Below are 21,844 nucleotides of genomic sequence, written 5' to 3'. Positions count from 1 at the left end.
TTTTGTGTTGGATGCAGCTCCACCTTTTGGTGCACACCTCTTTGCACCTCCACCTGCACTCAAAAAGCAAGATCCTCCATCCAGCTAAACCTGAGCCAGGTAGGCAATTCCTGCCGTCTTTTCCGCAGACTCCTTGGACACGTTCTGCTCACTCCAGCAAGTCTGTTTGTGTACAGGTAATCTTCTCGTTACTGAGGGCTTTTCGTTTAATCTCAGCACTGCACAGAGTAAAACAGTGTCAGCTTGCGAATAATGAAGAGATGAGGAGAGCCTTAGCATTTCCTATTAGAAATCTCACCCATGGCCCAGTCTTTATGCTGGAAACATCAGCAGCAGCGACTCCACCTCCTTGTTCCCAGTGCTCTCGGCTGGGATTGCTGGATTGCCTCTGTGTTACATTCTGGCTGCCTGGTAGCACTATCCATGACAATTAGACCTTAGCAAAGACTAAAGGAAGCGAGGCCATGGCTCCTTTACCTGCTGTCAGGAACGCTACTTCTGTGCCACAGAGTATATAAAAAACAACTTGTAGGCAGACTCCACGCGGGACCTTAAATGAATTGTTGGGTCAAGATCTTTGCAGCACTGAGACTCACAACTTCCCCCTGAAATCAGCATTAAAATGTGATTGACTTTTGTCCTCAATGAGTAACAACCCTCCCTCCTCTGTCTCATCTCCTTAAGCTGCAGGTTCTCCAAGTGCAGAACCGACTCCTCTGTTCACATGGGAAGCAGCCAAAACGGAGCCCGTGCCTCCGTTTGAAACTCTGGAAAGCCAAGCTGTCCAATCGACCACTGCCTGCAGTCGCACTGGCATTTCCTACCAGGAACCAAACATCGCCCCATTCCTCTGGAAAACACTCCCAATTATTGTCAAGTTATGAGTCTACCACCACCACCCAAACCCAGGAATCAAACAGGAGAGGAAGGTGGAGCACGCACAGTCATTTCAAATGGATCTTTACTGTCTTTTCACATTAAACATGAGATTATGGTCTCTGACAAGATGGAACAGCCACACAAACAGCACCTGAGAGGGGTGCAAAGGGTACTTTAACTGCATTTGCTTCTTTATTTGATTTAAGGTCACGGATTACCAAGGGGAGAGGCAACGCGCAGGGCAAGAGTTTTGGTTTTGATTTATTGGCACTGTAGAGCCTTGTTCAACACATGTAAACTTCTACGAGGGGTAGAGCTGGCGGGAGGGAGATAGGGGATTGCTGTGAACACAGACACTGCAGTGATCTGCAAAGTGACTGTGATCTTGCAGAGCAACGCACCCAAGACACCAATGCCTGGCTGCAAACCTTGAAGCTCCACGTTTGACACTCCTGAAGGGTGATATCCATCTCTCTGAAGAGAGACAAAACTTAAGAAACCACAGATGCTTCCTCAAGCCATCAAAGTCTAAATTCAGAGTCTCAGCTTCAAACTGCTCCTCCGTACAGTGGGGGTGCAATGGAAGAGAACTGCATTCTCCATGGTGTAACCATCCGGACAACGAGGCAGCTCTTACCATGTTTAGCACTTTATAAGCTGTATTTCCAAGAGAGCACAACGCCATTTAAAATAAACTCCCCCTTAATGAAATGCAGTGGATCCAGAGCATCTCTCCCTATGTTTCTGAAGTTGCCCTTATGATTCAGCCCACGCTTTGCTGCTCATCCAGCTCCTCCTACTCTGTAGCACCGTGCTGGATCACAGCCTGCCCTTCCCGTCCTGCCCAGCTAAACCTGCAGTCCCTCCTAACGCTGCTCTCTGCGCCTGGGCCAACACCTGCATCCTCAGAAGCACGGGCTTTTCTGTTTGGATCCCAACAGATTCCAAACATACAAACCTGCTTCCTGATCCCCACGCTCTGGCACTGTCACTGCACACACAGACCAATGTAATCACAGCCACAGAGCTTCTGCAGCCTTTTTGCAAAAGGAGCTTCCTCCCTGCTCCATCTTATGCCATCCGATCCCCACAGAGTTTCAAGGATGCGAGGGAAAATAACTCCATCCAGCTTGTGACACTGCACGTTTTAGAAACAGACATACAATAAATACAGTATTGCTCTGAAGCACATTGGACCAACGCAACACACACGGTCTATTGGGGGAAACAGAACTCACAAAAAAAAAATGAATCCTCCTTCTCTCTGGATGATTCCAGAGGTTTTAAGATGCTGTAGACTAGAATGGAAAGGATGTTTAGGTATCTTTAAAAAAATTATTATAAATAGCAAACAAATCCGTGGTTTCACAGATAACAAAAACACTCTGGTCCCATGAAAACAAATGATTGGCTCAGCTCTTAAGATTGGAGGGGTTTCTCCCAGAAGCACAGATTTATTATCCTTGAAAGTGTCTCCTGGACAGAGCAACTTCAGGCCGTTCCGCTGCGGTGCCTGCTATTCATTCCTTGAGGACGAATGCATTTCAGTTAGTTGTCTCTCAGCTGTTTTCTTCTTTCTTCCCTCCTTTTTCTTTAAAGAAAAGAAGATTCCTAAATGTTGTCACCCAAAAAAATATCTCTAGGAGAAGGTCAGCACTGCTTCGGCAGATGAGGACAGGGCAGAGGGGCAAAGAGAGAGGCTGAGCTGAATTTTCTCAGTGCCCAACTGCAACCTGGAGCAGAACCTCATATTGTCATTCCTTTTTATTTTCCATTTCTCTCTTTTCTGGTGTAATAGATAATAACACAGGGAGCAGCAGGGATAATACGTTCGTAGGTGGCTGCTGGCTTTTCAAATGGTTTCTTACCAATCTGTTCCGTGTAGGCAGAGCAGAGCCCTGACACTGCGAACTGAAAGCAGATGATACACCCCTTCTACAGCTGGAAGCTTGCAGGGTGGAATCACTTCATGGGAAATCTTTATTAGTGAATCGCACAAGCACAATCTTTCAAAAAGGGGAACTGAAGATGGCTTAGGCAGCTGTCCAAGAGCGCCAGCAGATGCTTTTGAGTTTGTTGCCCAGGTATGTTGCTAGCCTCCCATTTTTTTCCTGCTTTGCCTTGACCTCCGGGATTTCAGAATAGTGTAGTTTGCATACGATGTGTACTGTTCTGAGAGGACAGGGACGTAGAATGCACGCAGCAGCTTTGAGGACCTGAAACCAGAAAGGAAAAACAAATCATCCTTAAAGCATTCCTTAGCCAGGATATTGAAAATGATATGGATGAGGCTTTGCAAAAGATTTGGGCTGCTGAGTCAGTGGCACGAGGAACACTAATGCTTCAGGCACACACAACCCAGTCCTGTTTTCCCCGTGTCAGTGGGACCAATGCTGGTTTGTGCCAGCACCACCAGTTTAAGAGCAGCAGCGTGCCCAGTTCTTCAGCATGCCCACTGTCCATTCTGGTAGGATTAAGGGGAGAGAGGGCAGAAAAGTGGTGTAATCATCGAAAGAAACTTAGATCCCAGATATCACTGTCCAAAAAGCAGCCAGTACAGCCCTGTGGGTCTTTGGGATCAGACAGAAAGGCAGCCCTCCCATTCCTCAGGGAGGTGAAAGATAGCGAGGCTGCATTTAGCTCCTGGCATCTCCTCTTCTCTATCCAATCTTTCTGGCCGCCTATTCCTCCACGCTTGTCTGAAGGGCAGACAGAAGCTTTGATGGGCACTGGCATTTTGAAGTCCTGTTCTTGTGCAGATCTGCTGTTGAGGGTATTGAATTAAAGAGGGATGGACTGCTCTAAAACCTCCAGAGCAGCTCGCTGCAGGCTGCCAGCATTCACGGTGGCCCTGCTAGTGCTGGGAGCTGGCATTACACAGCACTTTGCGACAACTGGACGAATGGAGTATTCAAGCATGGAGGGTTTAATGGCTGCAGCAAATTAGTACCTTTTGTTTGGTTGCTAATTGCTGGAGCTGTGCTAGCTAAGTACATTTTAAATGCATGTGTTCTGTTACTGAGCAAACTAATAGTAAAAACCAGGTTTAAATGTGAAGCAAACAAATAGGACATCTTTCAGCAGCAGTGAACCTTGCTAGAAGCTTCAAAAATGTGAGGAACTTATTGAAATCAGGGCTAGGGCAGAGTCTTGCTTCCTCAACACCAAAGCTTCTTCCTTAAAAGATCAACTTGTTGGTAGACTGTCTACTCTTGACAGACACAAGTCTAACGCCATCCACGTAAAGCTCGGAAAAGCAGTAGCAGCAGCACTCCAAACTGATCTGCAGCACACTGTGTGGTCAGGGGCGGCACACGGATCCAGCAGGTCCTCACTGGTCACTGCAATTCACACGGCTTTGCTGGTAACACAGCCAAGGGTCTGGACATCCCATTCAAATCACTTTTTCAGAAGCAAGATGAATTGCGTTTTGTTTGCTTATTGTAAGGCAGCACTGGATACCTTTCAAAAAAGCAGCCTAAAACACAATGGCAGGAACTGCCACCAAGAACTGCATCTCCCCAGAGGCTCCTGGGGTTCTTAGACAGCCTGACTGTAACTTATCTAAGAACAGGCAGCTCCTGATCTCCTGCAGCTTGAAAGAGCATCCAGTAAAGACAAGTAATACCTCCTTGCATTGGCAGAGCACCACTCCGCAACAGGGTCTTGTTATTTAAGGTCTCATACCAGCACAAAGCAAGGCATTTTTCAATTGAATTGTCCCCATTTCAGACAAACAAAGCAATATTTTTCCCACACTGGGGAGGGAAAACTGCGGCAGAAAGTATTGTCTACCTTCAGAGAGCCCAAGCAAGTCTGAGTTCCTAAAATTTACAACTCCCGCTTCTAACTGTGAGACTCTGCCTCCTTTCAGCATCCAGCATCTCTAAGCCTGTTTTTTTGCCAAACACTCAGCTTGTGCTTTAGGATAGAAAAATGCTGATTGCTTCACTTCGAAGAACAAAAAGTGATAATACTTAGGCCGCTTACAAATTGTAAAACGCCCAGCAAAGTTCCTAAATAAAAGAATGACTGGAAATGGTTGCTCTTTGTGAATTCCTGAGGTGCTGGAATTGGGAATGTATTCAAAGCAGAAGCTCTTAGGAGCAAATAACTAGGCAGAAGATGGTAATTTCGGTGTATTCTGAACAAGGAACATTTTTTACAGCTGTCATTTCCTTGCGCCTGGGAATTGGAGGCCAGCCCTCCCTCCAGTCACTGGAAGCAAAGGCATCTTTTTGAAAGCAAGTGCTTGATTATCCTCCTCCATCTCATGTGGCTAATGAACATCATGTCATTGCTGAACTTACTCTGGCATCTCCTCCTCTCAGCCTGACAACCCACCATTGCTACCATGGCTGCTCTCCGTGAGCGGTGGGGTTTCACTTCAATTCCCTTTAGCAAAGAACAAGAAAAGAAATAAAACCAAGAAAAAGCAACTGTGTTCAAGCTGCTTCGGACTCTGTTTAAAAAAAGGGGTAAATAAGGTAGAGCACCAGTTTGCTGCTAAGTTATAAGAAAGGGACAGAAAGTAGCACAATTCCCCAGAGCTCAGGGTGTGTGCTTGGGTTGAGATGAAGTAATTTGTTGAATTAGCTTTGTGTGGTTTAGCTCAGGGAGAGAAAGGAAGGCGGCAGCTTCAGCCGATGGCTGAGGTCCCGAGTACACAGTCCGTAGCACTGAGAATGCTTTCAGTCGCTCGGTCCAGACGTGGAGCTGACAGTAGTCAGACAACAGCACCCAGTTCACACCCTGAATATGGCACGGTAAATGGTAGCAGCAACACCTCTGCCCCACTGCTGTAAGGTCAGCTCTCTTATTTATCCAGCACCAACTTCCTCATGGAGAGGGGATTCCGACTGGACACAAGCACAGGGCTGCTCTCTCTGCTGCTGGTCACTACACAGCAGCAAAGCCCTGGGTGCTGCTCTCAGCCATGAGGGAACAGGGGTTGTTGGTGCACCTACAGCTCAGGAAGTCATGACAGAGCTTTAAATTCAGACAGGGAGCCTTTACCTCCCGTCACCTCGCTTCGTCAGGCTCAGACAACAGATGGCACAGGGAAGGGGCTGGGATGACAGATGACAGGGAATATATATAATGTTCTATTTGCATTTGCTTCTAAATTTGTCCCCCAGAGACTGCGAGTGTGCGCAGCCTTAATCAGCACAGAGCTCCCTAGCAGCACGTTGGCAGCAAGATCAAGGCCAGGATCACTCCAAGCTGGGGAGCCAAGGGTCTACTGCAACGCTGCTGGAACATGGATGCAGCAGGACTCTTCCAGCTGTGGCTCCAGCCAGGAACCAGGCGACAAGCAAATTCTGCCCAGCCCTGGAGACATGAGACATCCCACATTCTGGGGAATTCTTATCTATTTTTTTGGTTTCCGGGGGAGTGACTGCAGCTCCCAGTTAGGACAGAGGCACAGTTACCAGTAGGCCAACATAGCTGGAACCACAATGCCATTTTTAAGTGTATTTCTGCAAATTATCTATTGGACTTGAGGAGCAAACAACTCAACAGTCCTGCTCTCCTAATACCAGTGGAGGCAATTCTGGAATGGGAGCACAGACTGCTGAGTGAAGATGTTCAAGTCCCCCTCTCAAGCTCACTGACATGGAAAGGAAGCTGTTAGATCTGTGTAGTGGTGGGAGATTCTTCCTAACTGCATCCTGTAACTCAAATTTCTTACCCCACTAACAGCAGAATTCAGAAAGAAGCATAGGAAGGATGAAGGGAAAGGAATGGCAGGAAGAAGAGGCAGCGGGAAGTTGAATCTCTGCTGTGCGGGCAGGATCTAAGTACCTTCTAGCTACAGGCACACATAGGAAGCTCATCATTCAACCTCCCTGAAAACCCATTAACATTTGCACTTCTCAGGTGTTAAATTTTGTACCAACCATGCACTGAAGAAGCAATTCAGCAACCTGTAAAACAAAGGTAGGGAAAACACTTCATGTAACATGGGGGAAAGCACCCTTAAAGGGAAGGAGGCAGATTCTCTTATCGAATCGAAGTAATGATATGCTAGAACGCAGTAACTGAATCATTAATTTTGCACTAAGAATATATTTTTTGATGGAAAACCCAAGTGTTCGGAGCAAGCAGACGGCTTAGCCTAAAGAGCTGGAAAATATGTGCTCCTCAGTGGGGAGCTGTAATATATTTCCCCTTTTCTGTGCCAGATTCGGAGCGCTCAGCCAATATAGAATTAAATGGACCTGGACAAAGCAGCTTCCTGAGGAGCATAATTAGCTGGTGGCTTGGAGTGCTCTCTAATTCAATTAGCAGCACCATTTATCAGAGCCAGCTGAGATTTACATTTGCACTTGCTGACGTCAATGTGAGACTTGCAGCAAGTCCCAGAAGCCTCTGGTTCAGCAGGAGTGAATTGAACTGCTGGGGTCATTTCTTTTCAAAGAACAAGAGCTGGAGTTTGGGGTTGGGTGGGGAGGTGTCTGATGGGTTTTTTAATCCCAAATGCTCCTTGCTTTGCAGCCACTGAGCTGCAGACCTGAAATCCACACCAGCAGCATCCCTCAAGACTCGGTTCAAAGTGACACTGCTGCTCCTCCTTCTCTCTTATTAAAAAAGCTGCATTTTCATAGCATTTTAACACTTACTTCATAGGTAGCAGGGAACAATCCCAAATCATTGTGTAGAAGCAGGTGCCGGATTTGAGAGATGCGTCATTCTGCTGAGCTGGGGACAGGGGGAAGGTACAGGCTCGAACATGCGAGCAGTGTGGATCATTATGGGAGCTCTTGATGTATCTTCACCAACTCTGCCCACAGACCTACGTGTCTGACCCTGGGAAAGACTCTCCCCACAGATCTTTCAGCTCTGGGATCCTTTCAACCTACCAGTTTCTAGCATCTAACACGCTTTTAGAGCTGTGTCACTGCTGCTCTCCTGCAGCTGACGTCCCCAGAATCCTCAGTTTCTCAACTAATGGAGACAGCGCTGCCTAGATCTGTTGTCTCAAATTAAAACAGAAGTCTTTTTGCTGGGATTTCCATACTTTCTCTGCTTCTCAGGCCTGCTGATAACTTTCTGGACTACAGAACTACTTGTTGCATCCTTCAGGACGTGGCTTAGTAGGCACAGTGGTGTTGGGCTGATGGTTGGACTAGATGATATTAAAGGTCTTTTCCAACCTTAACGATACCATGATTCTGTGAATCCTGAAACAGTCTCAGGGCATCACTGATGACCTCAGGGAACCTTCCTGTGACTCTCAGTGCTCACTCTAGCAGGCCTGGTACTCCACAGACTGGGAAAAAGGACAGGAGGACGCAAAGCAAGGGCTGACCAGCAGCAAGGGAGTCCGCTGCAGCCACGGAGAGAAAGCCACAGCAGTGGTACTTGCTTTGCAAACGAGGTTTTCCAGTCTCCACACAAGCAGAGCACTTAATGCCTGGCCGTGCAGGTGAGACAGACCCTCGCATCTCATTCAATCACCACACAGATCTGCAATTGCCACAGCGAACTCGTCTGTCAGCTGCCAACCCACTGCAAAACTTGTGTCACTCCCCCTTTTGAGAATGGCTTGAGCCCCATCATTTTATGCAAGTTACAACTCAAATCACACTCAGGGAAAAGGAAACAAAGCCAACAACGCTGCCTTATTTTAGAAATGCTCTGACGCATTCAGAGTAAGGAGCTCAACGTCTGCCATGGGAAACCTTTATATGGATGCTGCAGCAAAATTCCAATGCTGGGATGCAAAACAATGCAGAAATATTTACCCGCCACTGCTATTATGAAGCTGAAGCTCCTTACTCTTTCATTCCTTGTCAACAAACTCCTGGAGATAAGATGGAAACTAACAAACTTTTGGTCCAAACGGGAAACTGGGATACACAGGGAGGGTTCTAAGAGAACTGGACAGGGTCATGGAGCACCAAGTTCTAGCTGAGCCCCTTAATCACTCATCCTCCCAACCTCTTCTCCACAAATTACAGAAAGAAACTAAAACTGTACGGCAAAAAGTTATGAAGTAGGCAATCCAAGAAGAGCCTCTCTGAAATTTCTCTTGCTCACGCGGTTGTGGATGGGTTGGCAAAAGGAGCCCTGATCCTGTCTGAAGTATCCAATTTTAAATGTGATACCTTTAAATAACACAGGCTGCCCAGTGAGGGTCTGGAATCTCCTTCCCTGGAGATATTCAAACCACCTGGATGTGTTCCTGTGTAACTGTCTCGAGGCAACCCTGCTTTAGCAGGGGGGTTGGACTGAGTGAGCTCCATAGGGTTCTTCGAACCCCTACCATTCTGAGATTCTAGATTTAGACTGGATATAAGGAAGCAATTTTTACAATGAGGGTGGTGAAACACTGTGACAGTTTGCCCAGAGAGGCTCCATCCCTGGAAACGAATATTCAAGGTCAGGTTGGATGGGGCTCTGAGCAGCCTGACTGAGTCAAAGCTGTCCCAGCTTCTGCAGGGGGGTTGGACTGGATGACCCGTAAAGGTTCCTCCAAAGCATTCTATGATTCTGTGATGCACTGGTTAAAACCAGGGCAGATCAGACCTTGCATGGTTTGTTCTTTCTGCTCTTCACTGCACCATGAGTTGTCTTGGAGCTGTGCCCACTGCTACGCGTCTGCCCTGTTAGGCCACGGCTCCTGGTTTGCTGTTGTTCTTCAGGGGGAACAGAAAATCTGTCAGACAAGCAGGGTGACAAGGTGGATCTCTCATCCCTTGGCATCAGTGATACCCCCAGGTAAGCACAAGCCCTTCTAGTCCTTTCCCAGCACCATGCACTTGAGCTGCCAACTGCTGAAGATCAGCTGAAGGGACAGAGCTCAGCGCTCCAAACTGCGGGAGCTCTGGAAGTACTAACAGCAGGGATGGAAATCAGACCTGCTGCTATGGCAACCCGGCCTCCTCCACTGGTGAAGGCACCACACCTCCCCTCTGCTCCAGCTGTGAGGCGTTGATAAGGAACAGCATGGAGAATTTCCAAGCAGCAGAAGAACAGGAGCAGAGGAGGCTGACAGGCGACACCAGCAGGGCTAAAGATCTCATTGCCTGATGTCCTCTCAGGACATGCTCTGCAAGCCCTCTCCTATCTCAGTCTCCCACCAATGCAACAGCATCTTTTGTTAAGGAGGAGACAGCAGCCAGAAAGCTCTCCTTCCCTCCCCACCACGTTTAGGTGATATGTTCTAAGGTCTGGGTGATGCTTAATCAGGGAGAAAGCTCACCCGTCCCCAACTCAGGATTCCGCCTCTGCATCTCATCGTTAGCACAGTCACTACGCTCTGCAGTTTCAGGCTCTCTCCGTGACTTCCAGCTCCTCACGAGCTGCTGCTCCATGGTGAGATGCTACCTTTGCTCCAAGCCACAACTTCCAGAGGTACCAGCCAGCCATGAAGGACCACACACAGAAATCCACATCCCTGTACTGAGCGGGTGACCGAGGTTTGGCTGCAGGCTTGCAGAGATTCTTAGCCAACGGAAAACTTAGGAATTCAGCTTGGGAATCTAGCTCGAGTTTTGATGATCTAAATGCAACACATAGTATCATATATCCAATCAAAATGATTGCACCGGTTTTCACTGCCGAGCCTGGGAGTAAGTTACCAGCCTGCGTCTGGCAGGAAGCGCTTTGACAGCCTTTCCCCTAGAAGGACAGAGCTGCAACACTACAGCTACCCCTGTATCCAGGCAAATTCCTGAGAAACCAGCCAGGTATTCGTGCTTGGCAGAACACAGGGATTTAGCTATAAAAAGGGAAATTCTTTAATCCTATTGATTTCCCCTTAAAAGGAGGTGGGGGGAAGAAAAAATATCATAGAGTGACTCATATGGAAACAGCGTTAAAGCAGTGAGGAGTGATAAGGACTCAGCTCAGTACAGAGCTGTACATTTGGCTCCAGCTGAACTCCTTGCAGCCATTCCAGCCAGCAGCGCGGGCTGCAGCAGGGTCGGGATTGAGATGGTGTCAGGTGTATACACACCTTACAGGAAAAATCCCCAGCCACATTAGGAATGAACACAAAAGTCTGGGTGAAAACAGAGGATTCAAAACACTTGGGTCCATCCTGCGGTAAGGCCACAGCTGCAGACTCAACTCTCTCTCCACAAAAGGAGCAAACACACTGTGCTGCTGCTTCCCAGGAGATGCTGGTTTGTATTCAGCAGGGCACAGCCTCCAAGAGGACAGAAATGGGTTCAGAAGAGACAGCAGTGGAAAGTCTCTCATGAGCTTTAATCAAAAGGCAATAACCCAAAAAGCCGCACGAGACAGACCAAGACCTTCTCTACCAAACATCAGCCAAGTACAAGAAAATGGGCAAAAGTGGAAAGAAGCCACGGAGAATCCAGGACATCCTGGAGAAGCCTCCGAGATGAACAGCCGTACCAGAATAATCCACTTGGCTATTAGTAGGCAGGCTAGCATCTCTACCTCCGAAAGCACTCCTAGCAAATTACATTCCCCTGGTTAACCCAAAGAGTCTTAAAGGCTCTTTTGGACCTGACTTTATGCCTTTGATTGACTTCAAAGGACTTCAGATCACATCCAAACAATCACAGCTCTTCTGCTCTGTAGAGGATAGTCAGAGAAAACAGTTTTAAAAACACATGTATGTGTCTTCAGAGCTGCAACGAGCATTCAGGAGAACGGCTCGGCACAAGGAGTCCTTTGCAAAACTCCTATGCAGATGCTTCTGTGGCCTCATTAATGAGACTCATTGGCCATCTCACCGGAGAACGTAACAGCAGGTCTCTCGGAAAACACAATTTCTGAAAATCCTTGCCAAGAAAACTTGTTTGTGTCAGCAAGCTGGGAACATTAGAGTGCTCCTGGGAGTTGCGCTAACATTATCAGTCTTTCTCACTGTTCAACTGCTTTTGCCAGCCCCTCTCCCTGGAGAGTCCTATTCCTAGGAAGTAATAAGGTCTCACATGGAAAACAGGAGAGCATTGAACTCTGTTAGTTTTTTACCAAGATTTTTCCAGTTCGCCTCTCTGTCCTGCTATGACAGCAACACAACCAGAGCTTTAAATGACTGAATCGCCATCCTCTTACAGCTGAGGGGTTCTGTATTTGTAGGAATGCAGTAACAACATTCCCACTCTGACAACCCTGATTCCACTCTCCGTTAGCCCAGAGGAGAGCAATTTCAACCTCTGCTTCTGACAGAAATCCCTCTTCAGACACACAGGCAAGTTGTTCAGTGCGCAGTAGAGCTAATAAAGAACGGATTCTAACAGAGATCTCTTCCATGGATTCTCTGATGCCTCAGAAAGGTGTGACCTTGCTGACTTCTCACTGACTGCCTCCTCTCTCCGCCAGCTTTCATAGAATCTGGAAGAGCTCATGCTTTTAGGGACTGACTGACACCTGCCTTGGATTTGGCTGCAACAAGGCAGCAGAATTCAGCAGTCTGTTGGGAGGAGATGACAAATACTTCAGCCCTTTACAAAGCAAACCTAAAAAATATTACTTCAGCAAGAAGTGTACAGCGAGGATTCTTCTTAAAAATAACACTTCTTACCACCCTTCTCAGCTGGCTTCACCCTCTAAAGCAATTTAGGTCAAAAATACTGCACCATAAGCTTGACAAAGGTTCCGCTGTGGCCAGCAAGCTGTCTTTGCTGGAAGTTGCATTTCAAGCTGGCATTTGTCAATGTATCTTTCCTCCCTCTATGCAGCTACTTTTGCAAGCGGATAATTGAGCAGAATTAGTTCACAGACCTGCCAGCCTTTCTACCCCCATCTCAAATGTGTAAAGCATACCTGGAAGCATCTAGGAATGGCTTGTAGGCGATGGTTATCCACTCTTCTTTGTTGGAGGAATACCTTGGCTCCCGTGGGGTTTCAGCTGCTGTATCCAAGTCCACCAGATAATGGCATTTGGAAATGTCAATCTGCAGAAAGAAAGACATTCTTGTGGTTTATTTCCTGGAGGCTTCTGGTTGTACGTGGTCATTTACACATGCTGTTACTTATTGAGGAGAAGGGGGTTAAATTTCCAGCAAAAGATTAAATGCTTCATGCAGGACACATGGTGAAATATTCCAAAAGCTTTCCATTAAAACCTTTATGGGGCAATACAAGGTACTGCTACCGCTCTGGTCATAAGAGGAGAAACCAAGGGTCCCTCCCTGAGCAAGTACTCCTGCCAACTCTCTCTCACTGAGGAACACTGAAGTCACAGAGGGGAACCTGAGGCAGCAGAACCAATTCTGTTGATGTTTTTGCTAGTGGTTTTCTAATTAGCTATTAAAGACTTCTTACAAAGCCGACTCCACAGGCTGCCCAGGCAAAAGATTTCACTATCTTTATTGTTAGAAAGGTTTCCTGATGTCTACACTGAATCCTTTTCTGTGTCAGTTCATGACGGCTCCTGCTTGTTTTACATCACTAACAAGGAAAACAATTTTCTTTGTGACAGGTTTTCTATACTAGGGTTCTGCAACCCTAGATGTCCCTTGTCTTCTTTACAAACCTATTTTACTCTACAGCCATGTTTTCTGCCCCTGTGATCATTCTTGGGGGGGTCTCCAATTACTCCCATCTATCCTGAACGCAGTGCCCACATCAGGATGTAATATCTTAATGAAGGACTTTCTAAAGCAGAGCAGCAAAGCAACAGTTGCACAACATCCTCCTGCGCACACAACCCTCCGCGTGGCTCACCTCTTTACACAGCAGCGTGGCATTAGTGAGTTGTATTGATCCAATGATTTGTGGCCCCTTTGGATCTCTTCCCGAAGGACTTGTGGCCAACTGGCTTGTATTCAACATACGTGTTTTCCCTGAACTATTTCTGTCAAGTGCACTGTCTATATATTTCACCCTGTTGTTTCCAGATCCTTTCTCCAATTTGTCAAAATAACTTTGAATTCTAATGACGTACTTTCTCCCACATAATTTGTTATTTAATAAGCTTGTTCCTCCTTCCCCCCTGCAAATCATTGATAAGAACTCGGGAAACAACAGACTCATGCAGTTTCCTGTACATCCTCTCAACTCGAATGACCTATGGGGAACTACTCCTATCACTACTGTAACAGCAAGTCAAGAATCTTGCTCCAAAGTGGACGCACAACAGCAAGAAGGGCACCTTATGTCAAGGCACATCCAAAGGAATATTCCTGCAGACCGGAGGAACATGGATGTTGGGAAGTATACCAGCCCAGCAGTCATTTGTCATGTTAATGAACTGTGTGTAATGGACAAACATGCAAATACGCTGCCAATTAACACCCTACGTAGGTGCTATCCTGGCCCTAAAAAATGTACAGCCAAGCTCACACGATAAAGGCTTGACCCACTGCCCAAGAAAGACAAAAGTATGCGCTAGGTCAGGCTGAAGGGAGCCAGTGCCTCATGCTCCTGTTTATACTCCTGTAAGAAACAGCATCTGCCAATTTCTGCAACAAAAATCCCCTGACTCACCTAATTTTTCACGCCTTCTTTGGAAGTGCTTTTACAATCATTTGCACACAATTCCAGCACATTTGGCTCAGAATACATACAGACCAATAGGAGTTATCCACAAGGGTTACACAAGCTCCAAAACCTGTTAACTCTGTTAACTCTACCGGTGTTGCCATCACACAGCAGAGGTCAAGAAGAATCATGGAAAACAGATCTGGTAGAGTAAGTCTGTAGTTTGGCACAGATGACGGTGGGTGTTGTGCATGGATAACCCGTCCTGTAGCGCCGATGGCCCTCACTGACTCCCTGGCAGCAGATGGACATCACATTGCACCTCTCAGACCACGTGGACCCAGCACAGTCATGTCTTTATCAGCTGCCTGTGACGCAAGTAACCACACTGCCCTGACCAAAATGTTTGGCAACACCCTGCCAAATTGTGAAAACGCATTCGAGGAAGCGACATCACAGAAATCAATTGTGTGTGTGACCTCCCAGCTAAATGAGCTGCGGGCAATGTCCTCAGGAGACTCGTGTTATGCAACCTTCTCCTTCCTGCAGGGGAGAGTACTCTTCGATATGGACAGGCTGTACTATTCATTTATAGGAATATCCCACGTCCTTTCTGACTAACAGCCCCCACACTGCCCTCGTACCATAGAATCGTAGAATCACAGAATGGTTAGGGTTGGAAGGGACCTCAAAGCCCATCCAGTGCCATTCCCTGCCATGGGCAAGGACACCTCCCACTGGATCAGGGGCTCCAAACCCCATCCAACCTGGCCTGGAAGCCCTCCAGGGATGGGGCAGCCACCACTGCTCTGGGCACCCTGGGCCAGGGCCTCCCCACCCTCACAGTAAAACATTTCTTCCTAAAATCTCATCTCAATCTCCCCTCTTTCAGCTGAAAACCATCCCCCTCGTCTTATCCCTGTACTCCCTGACCAAAAGCCCCTTCCCAGCTTTCCTGGAGCCCCCTTCTGCACTGGAAGGCCACTCTTAAGTCTCCCCAGAGCCTTCCCATACCCCCACAGATGTGCACTAGAGCTGCTGAGGAATAAAAACTCTGCCAAGACAAACGTGAACTGTCAGCTACAAAAATGACTTCTGTCTTACTCCCTCACGCTCTTCCTTGAGGATTCCACTGTTTAAGTTTGCTCTCCCACAAAATTTTATTGCTGACTTCCTCGGACATGCTTGTATTCCCTCTTCTGCAGCACCTTTGGGGTTTATTTTTAACAATTTAAGCTGAAAACAATTTAATTAGGTGGATACCAGATGGGTCTGTGCCATCACAACTGAGTGGCAAATGAAATTACACCACAGGAAACTCAGCTGAGGAGGATGTGGAATCCACTTCTTGTACTATGTGAGAACATTCCAGGCCCTGAGAGAGGTTCCGGCTCATTAACAAAAAGACTCCCAAGCCACTAACTAAGTTTTTCTGTAAGTGATTGTACAGTCATTCAGAGAAAGACAAGCTACTGCCTCAAGTACTGGGGCTGATCTCACTTCTCTCATTCTAAAGGCTCTCCTAAAAGGGCTGCCAATGCCACTGCATGTGAATGATGAGCCAGGTGAAAGACAGATTTCCCTTCTACCATTCCAAGTAGAGCACAGTGCAGTCTTACGAGTTACACTGAAGCTAAGGACAACATCTATCCTCATCAGAGGGCCTAAACAGCACTTTTGCATTTATGTGGGAATTTATGCAAGACTTTGGTGGTGCACAGACCTGGAAACGTTTCTTTGCAGAAAGAAGTCGGTCTTGGTGAACAGACCTGCAAGGAACTTCTCAATTACATCCTATCCTTTTCTGTCCTCCTTTTCTTCTCCTCCTCCCACTTCTATTTGATGCAATGCTATGCTGTGTGGTGCAGAGCTTCATTTGATCCCACCCTGAATACCAGGAGCGGGCAGGGAGATGGAGCTGAGGGCACATCCTGCTGCTGGACCGCTGCAGCCACGGCTCTCGCTGGTGTCTGGACGGACGTCAGTCTGACCATACAGAGCACAGCAGGAGCTTGTCTGGTTTACCACAGATAAAGCTCAACTGCTATCAGGAAAAACAGAGATGTCTTACTGATTGCTCAAATGCAGATTTCAAAAATGAGACCAAGCTTCACGTGGTTCCAACAGCTCAAAACAGAGTTAAAGGGAAGAGTTCATGCTGGAGAAGAGAAGGCTCCAGGGAGACCTTAGAGCAGCTTCCAGCATGGAAAGGGGCTCCAGGAAAGCTAGGGAGGGGCTCTGGATCAGGGAGGGCAGGAACAGAATGAGAGGAAATGGGTTTACACTGGAAAAGTGGAGATTGAGATGAGATCTTAGGAAGATATGTTTTGCTGTGAGGGGGGGAGGCCCTGGCCCAGGTTGCCCAGAGCAGTGGTGGCTGCCCCATCCCTGGAGGGATGAAGAAGTAAAATTCTTCCTGTGAAGTCAGGAGTTTTTGATAGTTTTAGCTTTTAGGCCTGATCTACTGTTCCTGCTTGGATACATCTTTGTAAGAGATAATACTCCTTATCTCTTTCTTAGCGGTTTCAGAGACAAATACATCTCCCCAGCAGGACAAGTACAAGGTAAGTGCTGTTCAACATGATTAAGGAAGGAAGAATTGCAAAACAAGAAGATCAAATCACTCTTTTCCCCAGTGTCTCATAGCAACAGAAACACTGAGATTTACTCTTCAATGTTCAAGCAGAGCAGTAATAGATACTTACACTTGAAACTGAGAGATCAGCCTCATTTCTGCAGCCATTAATTGGTTTTAAGCTGTGTGTGGCTTAGATAATCCTTCTGAACCATTTGTCTTCTCCCCTTTGTATGACCAACAGACTATTGCTATTTATATTTATTTACTTGATGATTCTTTTGCCAGTGCTTGCTAACTTTTTTCTTTTTAAAAATCCAGGTATGTTTGCACCCATAACCTCACTAACTTTAACAAGGTGTTATTAGCAGATCAGAAGTAAAAGTCTTAAGACTCCATTTAAAATTCACATTTAGGAGCTAATTTCTACTGTCCTAGGTCCTTCTGCTTACACGAGAAATAACAAAATTGTACGGTGACATTAAGAAACACCCATGAAACAACAGTGTGCTGTGCTCCATTAGTCACAGGCTGCGCACCAGCCAGCTGTCTGTGCTAAAAATACTGCACAGCGCAAGATTCCGTAAATTAAATGCACTGCAGCAGACAGCTCCTCTCAGGTGGGAACACGCCTCCTTCCCATTTCCAGTAACTACATAATGAGGCTCAAAATAAAGCAGCTTCAACTCAGAGGACTGATCCCTGTTTTATCCACGCAGTTTGCTCCTGCGTTACAGCACTGCCTTCCTTCTGCTTCCGTGAGCGGATCACATGCACTTGCACGATGTCCAACAGGCCAGAGTCATGAGCCACGTGAAGAAGGCATTAACCTACTGTCTCGAGTCAGGATAGACCTGTTCCTGTGAACCAGACATCTGGTCCGTCCATTAGACAAGAGTAACTCCCTGTACACCGATGGACACATCAAAGTTGCCCTCCACAACACTAAGAGGGAATGAAGAAAGTACAATGCACTTCTGGGCAGTTCCTCTCATCCAACCCGTCGGATGAATAAAAGGGGATGACTAAATATCTACTGCACTGCAAAGAATATTTAGTGCACTGCTAAGATTGAACCTGCTAAATAATTTTAAAGAAGTTAGCTGACAATAATTTAAAATACTCATCTGCTATGAGAACAGGCTGAGAGAGTTGGGGTTATTCAACCTAGAGAAGAGAATGCTGCGGGGAGACCTTGGAGCAGCTTCCAGTACTGAAAGGGGCTCCAGGAAGGCTGGGGAGGGACTTTTTACAAGGTCATCATGACAGGATGAGGGGGAATGGCTTTAAATTGGAACGGGCAAGGTTTAGATTAGACACTAGGAAGAAATTCTTCATCATAAGGGTGTGAGGCCCTGGCCCAGGGTGCCCAGAGCAGTGGTGACTGCCCTATCCTTGGACGTGTTCAAGGCCAGGTTGGATGGGACTTGGAGCCCCTGATCCAGTGGGAGGTGTCCCTGTCCATGGCCGGGGGTGGGACTGGATGGGCTTTGAGGTCCCTTCCGACCTAAACCATCCCATGACTCCATGATTCTATAACTCTGTGTGCACGCTGTTTTTGTTTAGGTGACACAACACAACCAGGAAAAGGAACAAATCAATAATACTGGTATGCACTATCTTAACCGATTCCCATTGAAACCACTGATGCAACTGTTCCAGCCATGTTCCAAATTAAGTACCTCCTCCTCAGCTGCAAACATGATGAATACATTTATATATAGAAAGAAAGGGAAGTACAAAGGAAAATTTCAATCCCTGCTCAATGACGAACATTTTCTGTGGGGGATTTCAAACTGCTCATTCAGTTCGCTCTCCTGTGATCACAGCAGGACATTATACTAACCCCAAAACTGTAATAACTAGGAAATATTACTTCTTCTGCTTCTTTTTTTTTATCATTATTATGTCTTTAAGTGAAAAACAGGCAAGCAGAAACCACTCACAGAAACGGGAAATTTCCAAGTTCTTCAGAGAGCCCATTTTTGTTCTGTAACTTCTATGGTCCCCGGGAAACAAAATGGGGAGACCCAATCCTAGACATTATACTAATATAAACCATACAGTAAGGTAAGAAAACAGGAATATAATCCTTACGTATCGAGACGGCTCCTCCTTGTTTTGGTCATTCATGTCAGTTGGAATGATCCGTGTGGCCACTGGTCCCTTGGCAAATGGTTTTGGTAACTGGCCCCTGAATTCCGACAGGATGAACTGGAGCTGCCAGCTGCAGAGAACAGTGTCAGAAACCCCAGCAAGAAAAGGCAGGGGTTAGTAACATTTTGTGTGGAGAAAACCAAAAGCATAACTAAGCACACATCATTCGTGAGGGCAGGCAGCCCTGCGAGGGAAGCAGTCACAACACAAATTTTGCAGTAGCTTGTGGCCAACGTAATCCCTGACAACAAACTACAGAATCCTTTGTTTTGGATATGCTGGTGTCAACAGAGATACAAGGTCTTGAAGGTTACTCCCATAAATACTTCTTATGAGTAGTGCCCCTCCTTATGAATCTCACCAAATTGTACCTTTTCCATTAAACTTACTTATCCGGCAGGAGGAAGCTGCTTGGAAATCTGTGCCACTCCTTTCCCACACAGACATTAACCGGCCTTCCCTCTGGCACAGTGTGAATACTGGGGTCAGTAGCAATCCGGTGAAATTCTGGGTACAGGTCCAGGGGCCCGTGGTAGCCTGTTGCAGGCAGACAGTGGTAAATAAGGCTAAAGAAATAGGTGTTGTTCACATCACTGCTTTTGAAAGACTACAAAAAATTGTTCATAAGTAAGTTTTTAAATGATACATTCTTGAATGAATGATTTTGGTCCAAAAAGTGGCTGGATTTCAAAGCTCCCCCTCCTTCTAGAGCTGCTTGTACCCCACTACCTTTAATTGCCTTCTCCTGCCCTGCCAAGGGCTACCACCAAGGAAGAATAATTACAAGGTGGGAAGGTTCACTGAATGGCTCTGAGTAAAGAAGGTACTCAAGGACCATATTTAATCCATCTCCATTAAGGACCCAAACAGAAGTTTTACATAGGAAAAAGCTTTTTCAAGGGGGATCATATGTTTGGAAGTTGAACTATGTGCTTTAATGTTAGTCTGGGGACAGGTTTCGTATCAGTATAGTTGTACAGGCTGAAGGTAAAGGGCAGCAGACTTTTGCCCGATAGAATTCTAATGATACATTCCTACCTACCTGAATATATACACACATGTATGAGTGTGAACATATGCACACATGTGTGTATAAGCATTCCTTAATCATAGAATGGTTTGGGCTGAAAGGGACCTCAAAGCCCATCCAGTTCCAAACCCTGTCATGGGCAGGGACACCTCAGGTTGCTCTAAGCCCCACCCAACCTGGCCTGGAACCCCTCCAGGGATGGGGCAGCCACCACTGCTCTGGGCAACCTTGGCCAGGGCCTCCCCACCCTCACAGGAAAACATGTCTTCGCAAGATCTCACCTAAATCTCCCCATTAGAATTTAGTCCTTTCCCTGCAACACTGGCATCCAAACTACCAAGGTTCCTTATTAGTCTACTGTGCTGCCATAGTGAAAGCAGCAAAACTTTGGCAGCCCCGAAGAATTGCCAAAACAAATACTCAGGAAAGCACAGAACAAGTCTAAAATACCAACCTCTGAATAAGGCAACAGAGCGTGACAACGACAAAAGGCCAAAAAGAAATACAGTCCCCAGAGCCAGCCAGTTGGAGGAAACCGTGTAGTGTTCCAGGCGGTAGCGCTGGAATATGAAGTGGTAACATTTCTGAACAAGGATTGAAAGCAAAGACAATATAAAACTACTCACAATCTGATTATGATTTAGCAAAATTCTGGTTTTCTTAAAGACTTTACAGCAGTGCCTGCATCTCCCACCAGTTCTTTGGTCTTCAGTTTTTAATTCAGACCCAGGAACTCACACGGTTTGGTCACATTTCTTAACTGATAATTTAGGGTATTTCAAGTCCTTTTCCACTCTTTTCCCCAGGAAGGCCTCTAGTCATGCTGGAGTCCTAGTAGAGACTAGGACACTAGAGTTTACTAGGACTCCAGTGTGGTTATTCCCTTGCGAACCAGCAGCAAAGGTTCCTTTCAGACACTTCTGTAGAACCTCCCTACACACACAGCCCTCATCGCTAACACCGGACAGACCTCCTCTCCAAACAGAAGTTCCAGGACCCAGATTTACTGAGTGATCCATGGCTGTTTATCCTGTCTGCACAAACTACAGCTTCAAAGTGGATAACAGAACACACAGCACATTCTGCACCCACCTTTAAACACAAACCACTCTGAAATTGTTAACAGAAAAGCCCTTTAGGTTTTTCTAATTGAAAAGCCTTTCTGGGAATACCCAGGAGGAACTACAGCCAATACTTGGCTTGGTCTCTCCTGCCTGGATAAGTGATAATTCACTTCCTATCCTAATCTGGTTTTTGTTCCTCTTGTCTTGTTTGCATTTTCCCATAACAGCCAGATCCACGTGGTTGGAGGAGCAGACTCCAAGAAGCTTGTACCACCAGTGGCCAATCAATTCCCAATTCTCAGCTGAATACAGCCAAAATGTCATCAAACAGTGTTAAAATACGCAGGACAGAAATATACACTGGATGTTCCTAAAGCCATATTTGGCAAAGGGCCTGAACCACTGCTCTCTGATGCATGTTCTGACAGCACACAGCAACTCTCAGTCAGAGCCGTAAAACTGCTGACAGCACAGAGCTTGATCCTGTACGAATGCAAGGACTGAAACGCATCAGGGGCGTTCAGCTCAGCACTGCAAAGTGTCAGCGGTGATGGGAGATCAACCGAGCTAGGGAAGAGTGTGAGTGCTCGGATGGGGTGCAGGCTTGTGGGAAGCCCAGGACATGAACAGCTGGCAGTGGTGCTTAGCAGCACAGAGGAGTAACAGCAGAATGAGGCCAAACACCTGGAACAGGCCCTAACAGGGACTCAAGACGCGTTCCTGTGCCTCTTT

General features: G+C 46.6%; 1 protein-coding gene across 3 annotated transcripts in view; it reads right to left on the bottom strand.

Annotated features, from left to right (window-relative positions):
- Positions 1–21,844, bottom strand: part of ALG9 (ALG9 alpha-1,2-mannosyltransferase) — a 60,426-nt gene that overhangs the window by 26,253 nt on the left and 12,329 nt on the right. The window contains exons 10-14 of one of the 3 annotated variants that reach the window (XM_054087214.1): positions 20,503–20,632; positions 19,408–19,555; positions 18,959–19,088; positions 12,628–12,758; positions 945–3,095 (exon numbers count right to left, since the gene is read on the bottom strand). In XM_054087214.1, the coding sequence (XP_053943189.1) occupies positions 2,972–3,095; positions 12,628–12,758; positions 18,959–19,088; positions 19,408–19,555; positions 20,503–20,632 (663 nt within the window). In that variant the 3' untranslated portion in view covers positions 945–2,971. Of the gene's footprint in view, positions 1–944; positions 3,096–12,627; positions 12,759–18,958; positions 19,089–19,407; positions 19,556–20,502; positions 20,633–21,844 lie in introns of those variants that run through there. The other 2 variants (XM_054087212.1, XM_054087213.1) reach the window with 2 other exon arrangements.

This window comes from Cuculus canorus, chromosome 23 (genome assembly GCF_017976375.1).
Source record: "Cuculus canorus isolate bCucCan1 chromosome 23, bCucCan1.pri, whole genome shotgun sequence".
In the NCBI taxonomy this organism is placed as follows: domain Eukaryota; kingdom Metazoa; phylum Chordata; class Aves; order Cuculiformes; family Cuculidae; genus Cuculus; species Cuculus canorus.
Note: the sequence above shows the minus strand (reverse complement) of the source record. Positions and strands in the feature narration are given on the sequence as shown.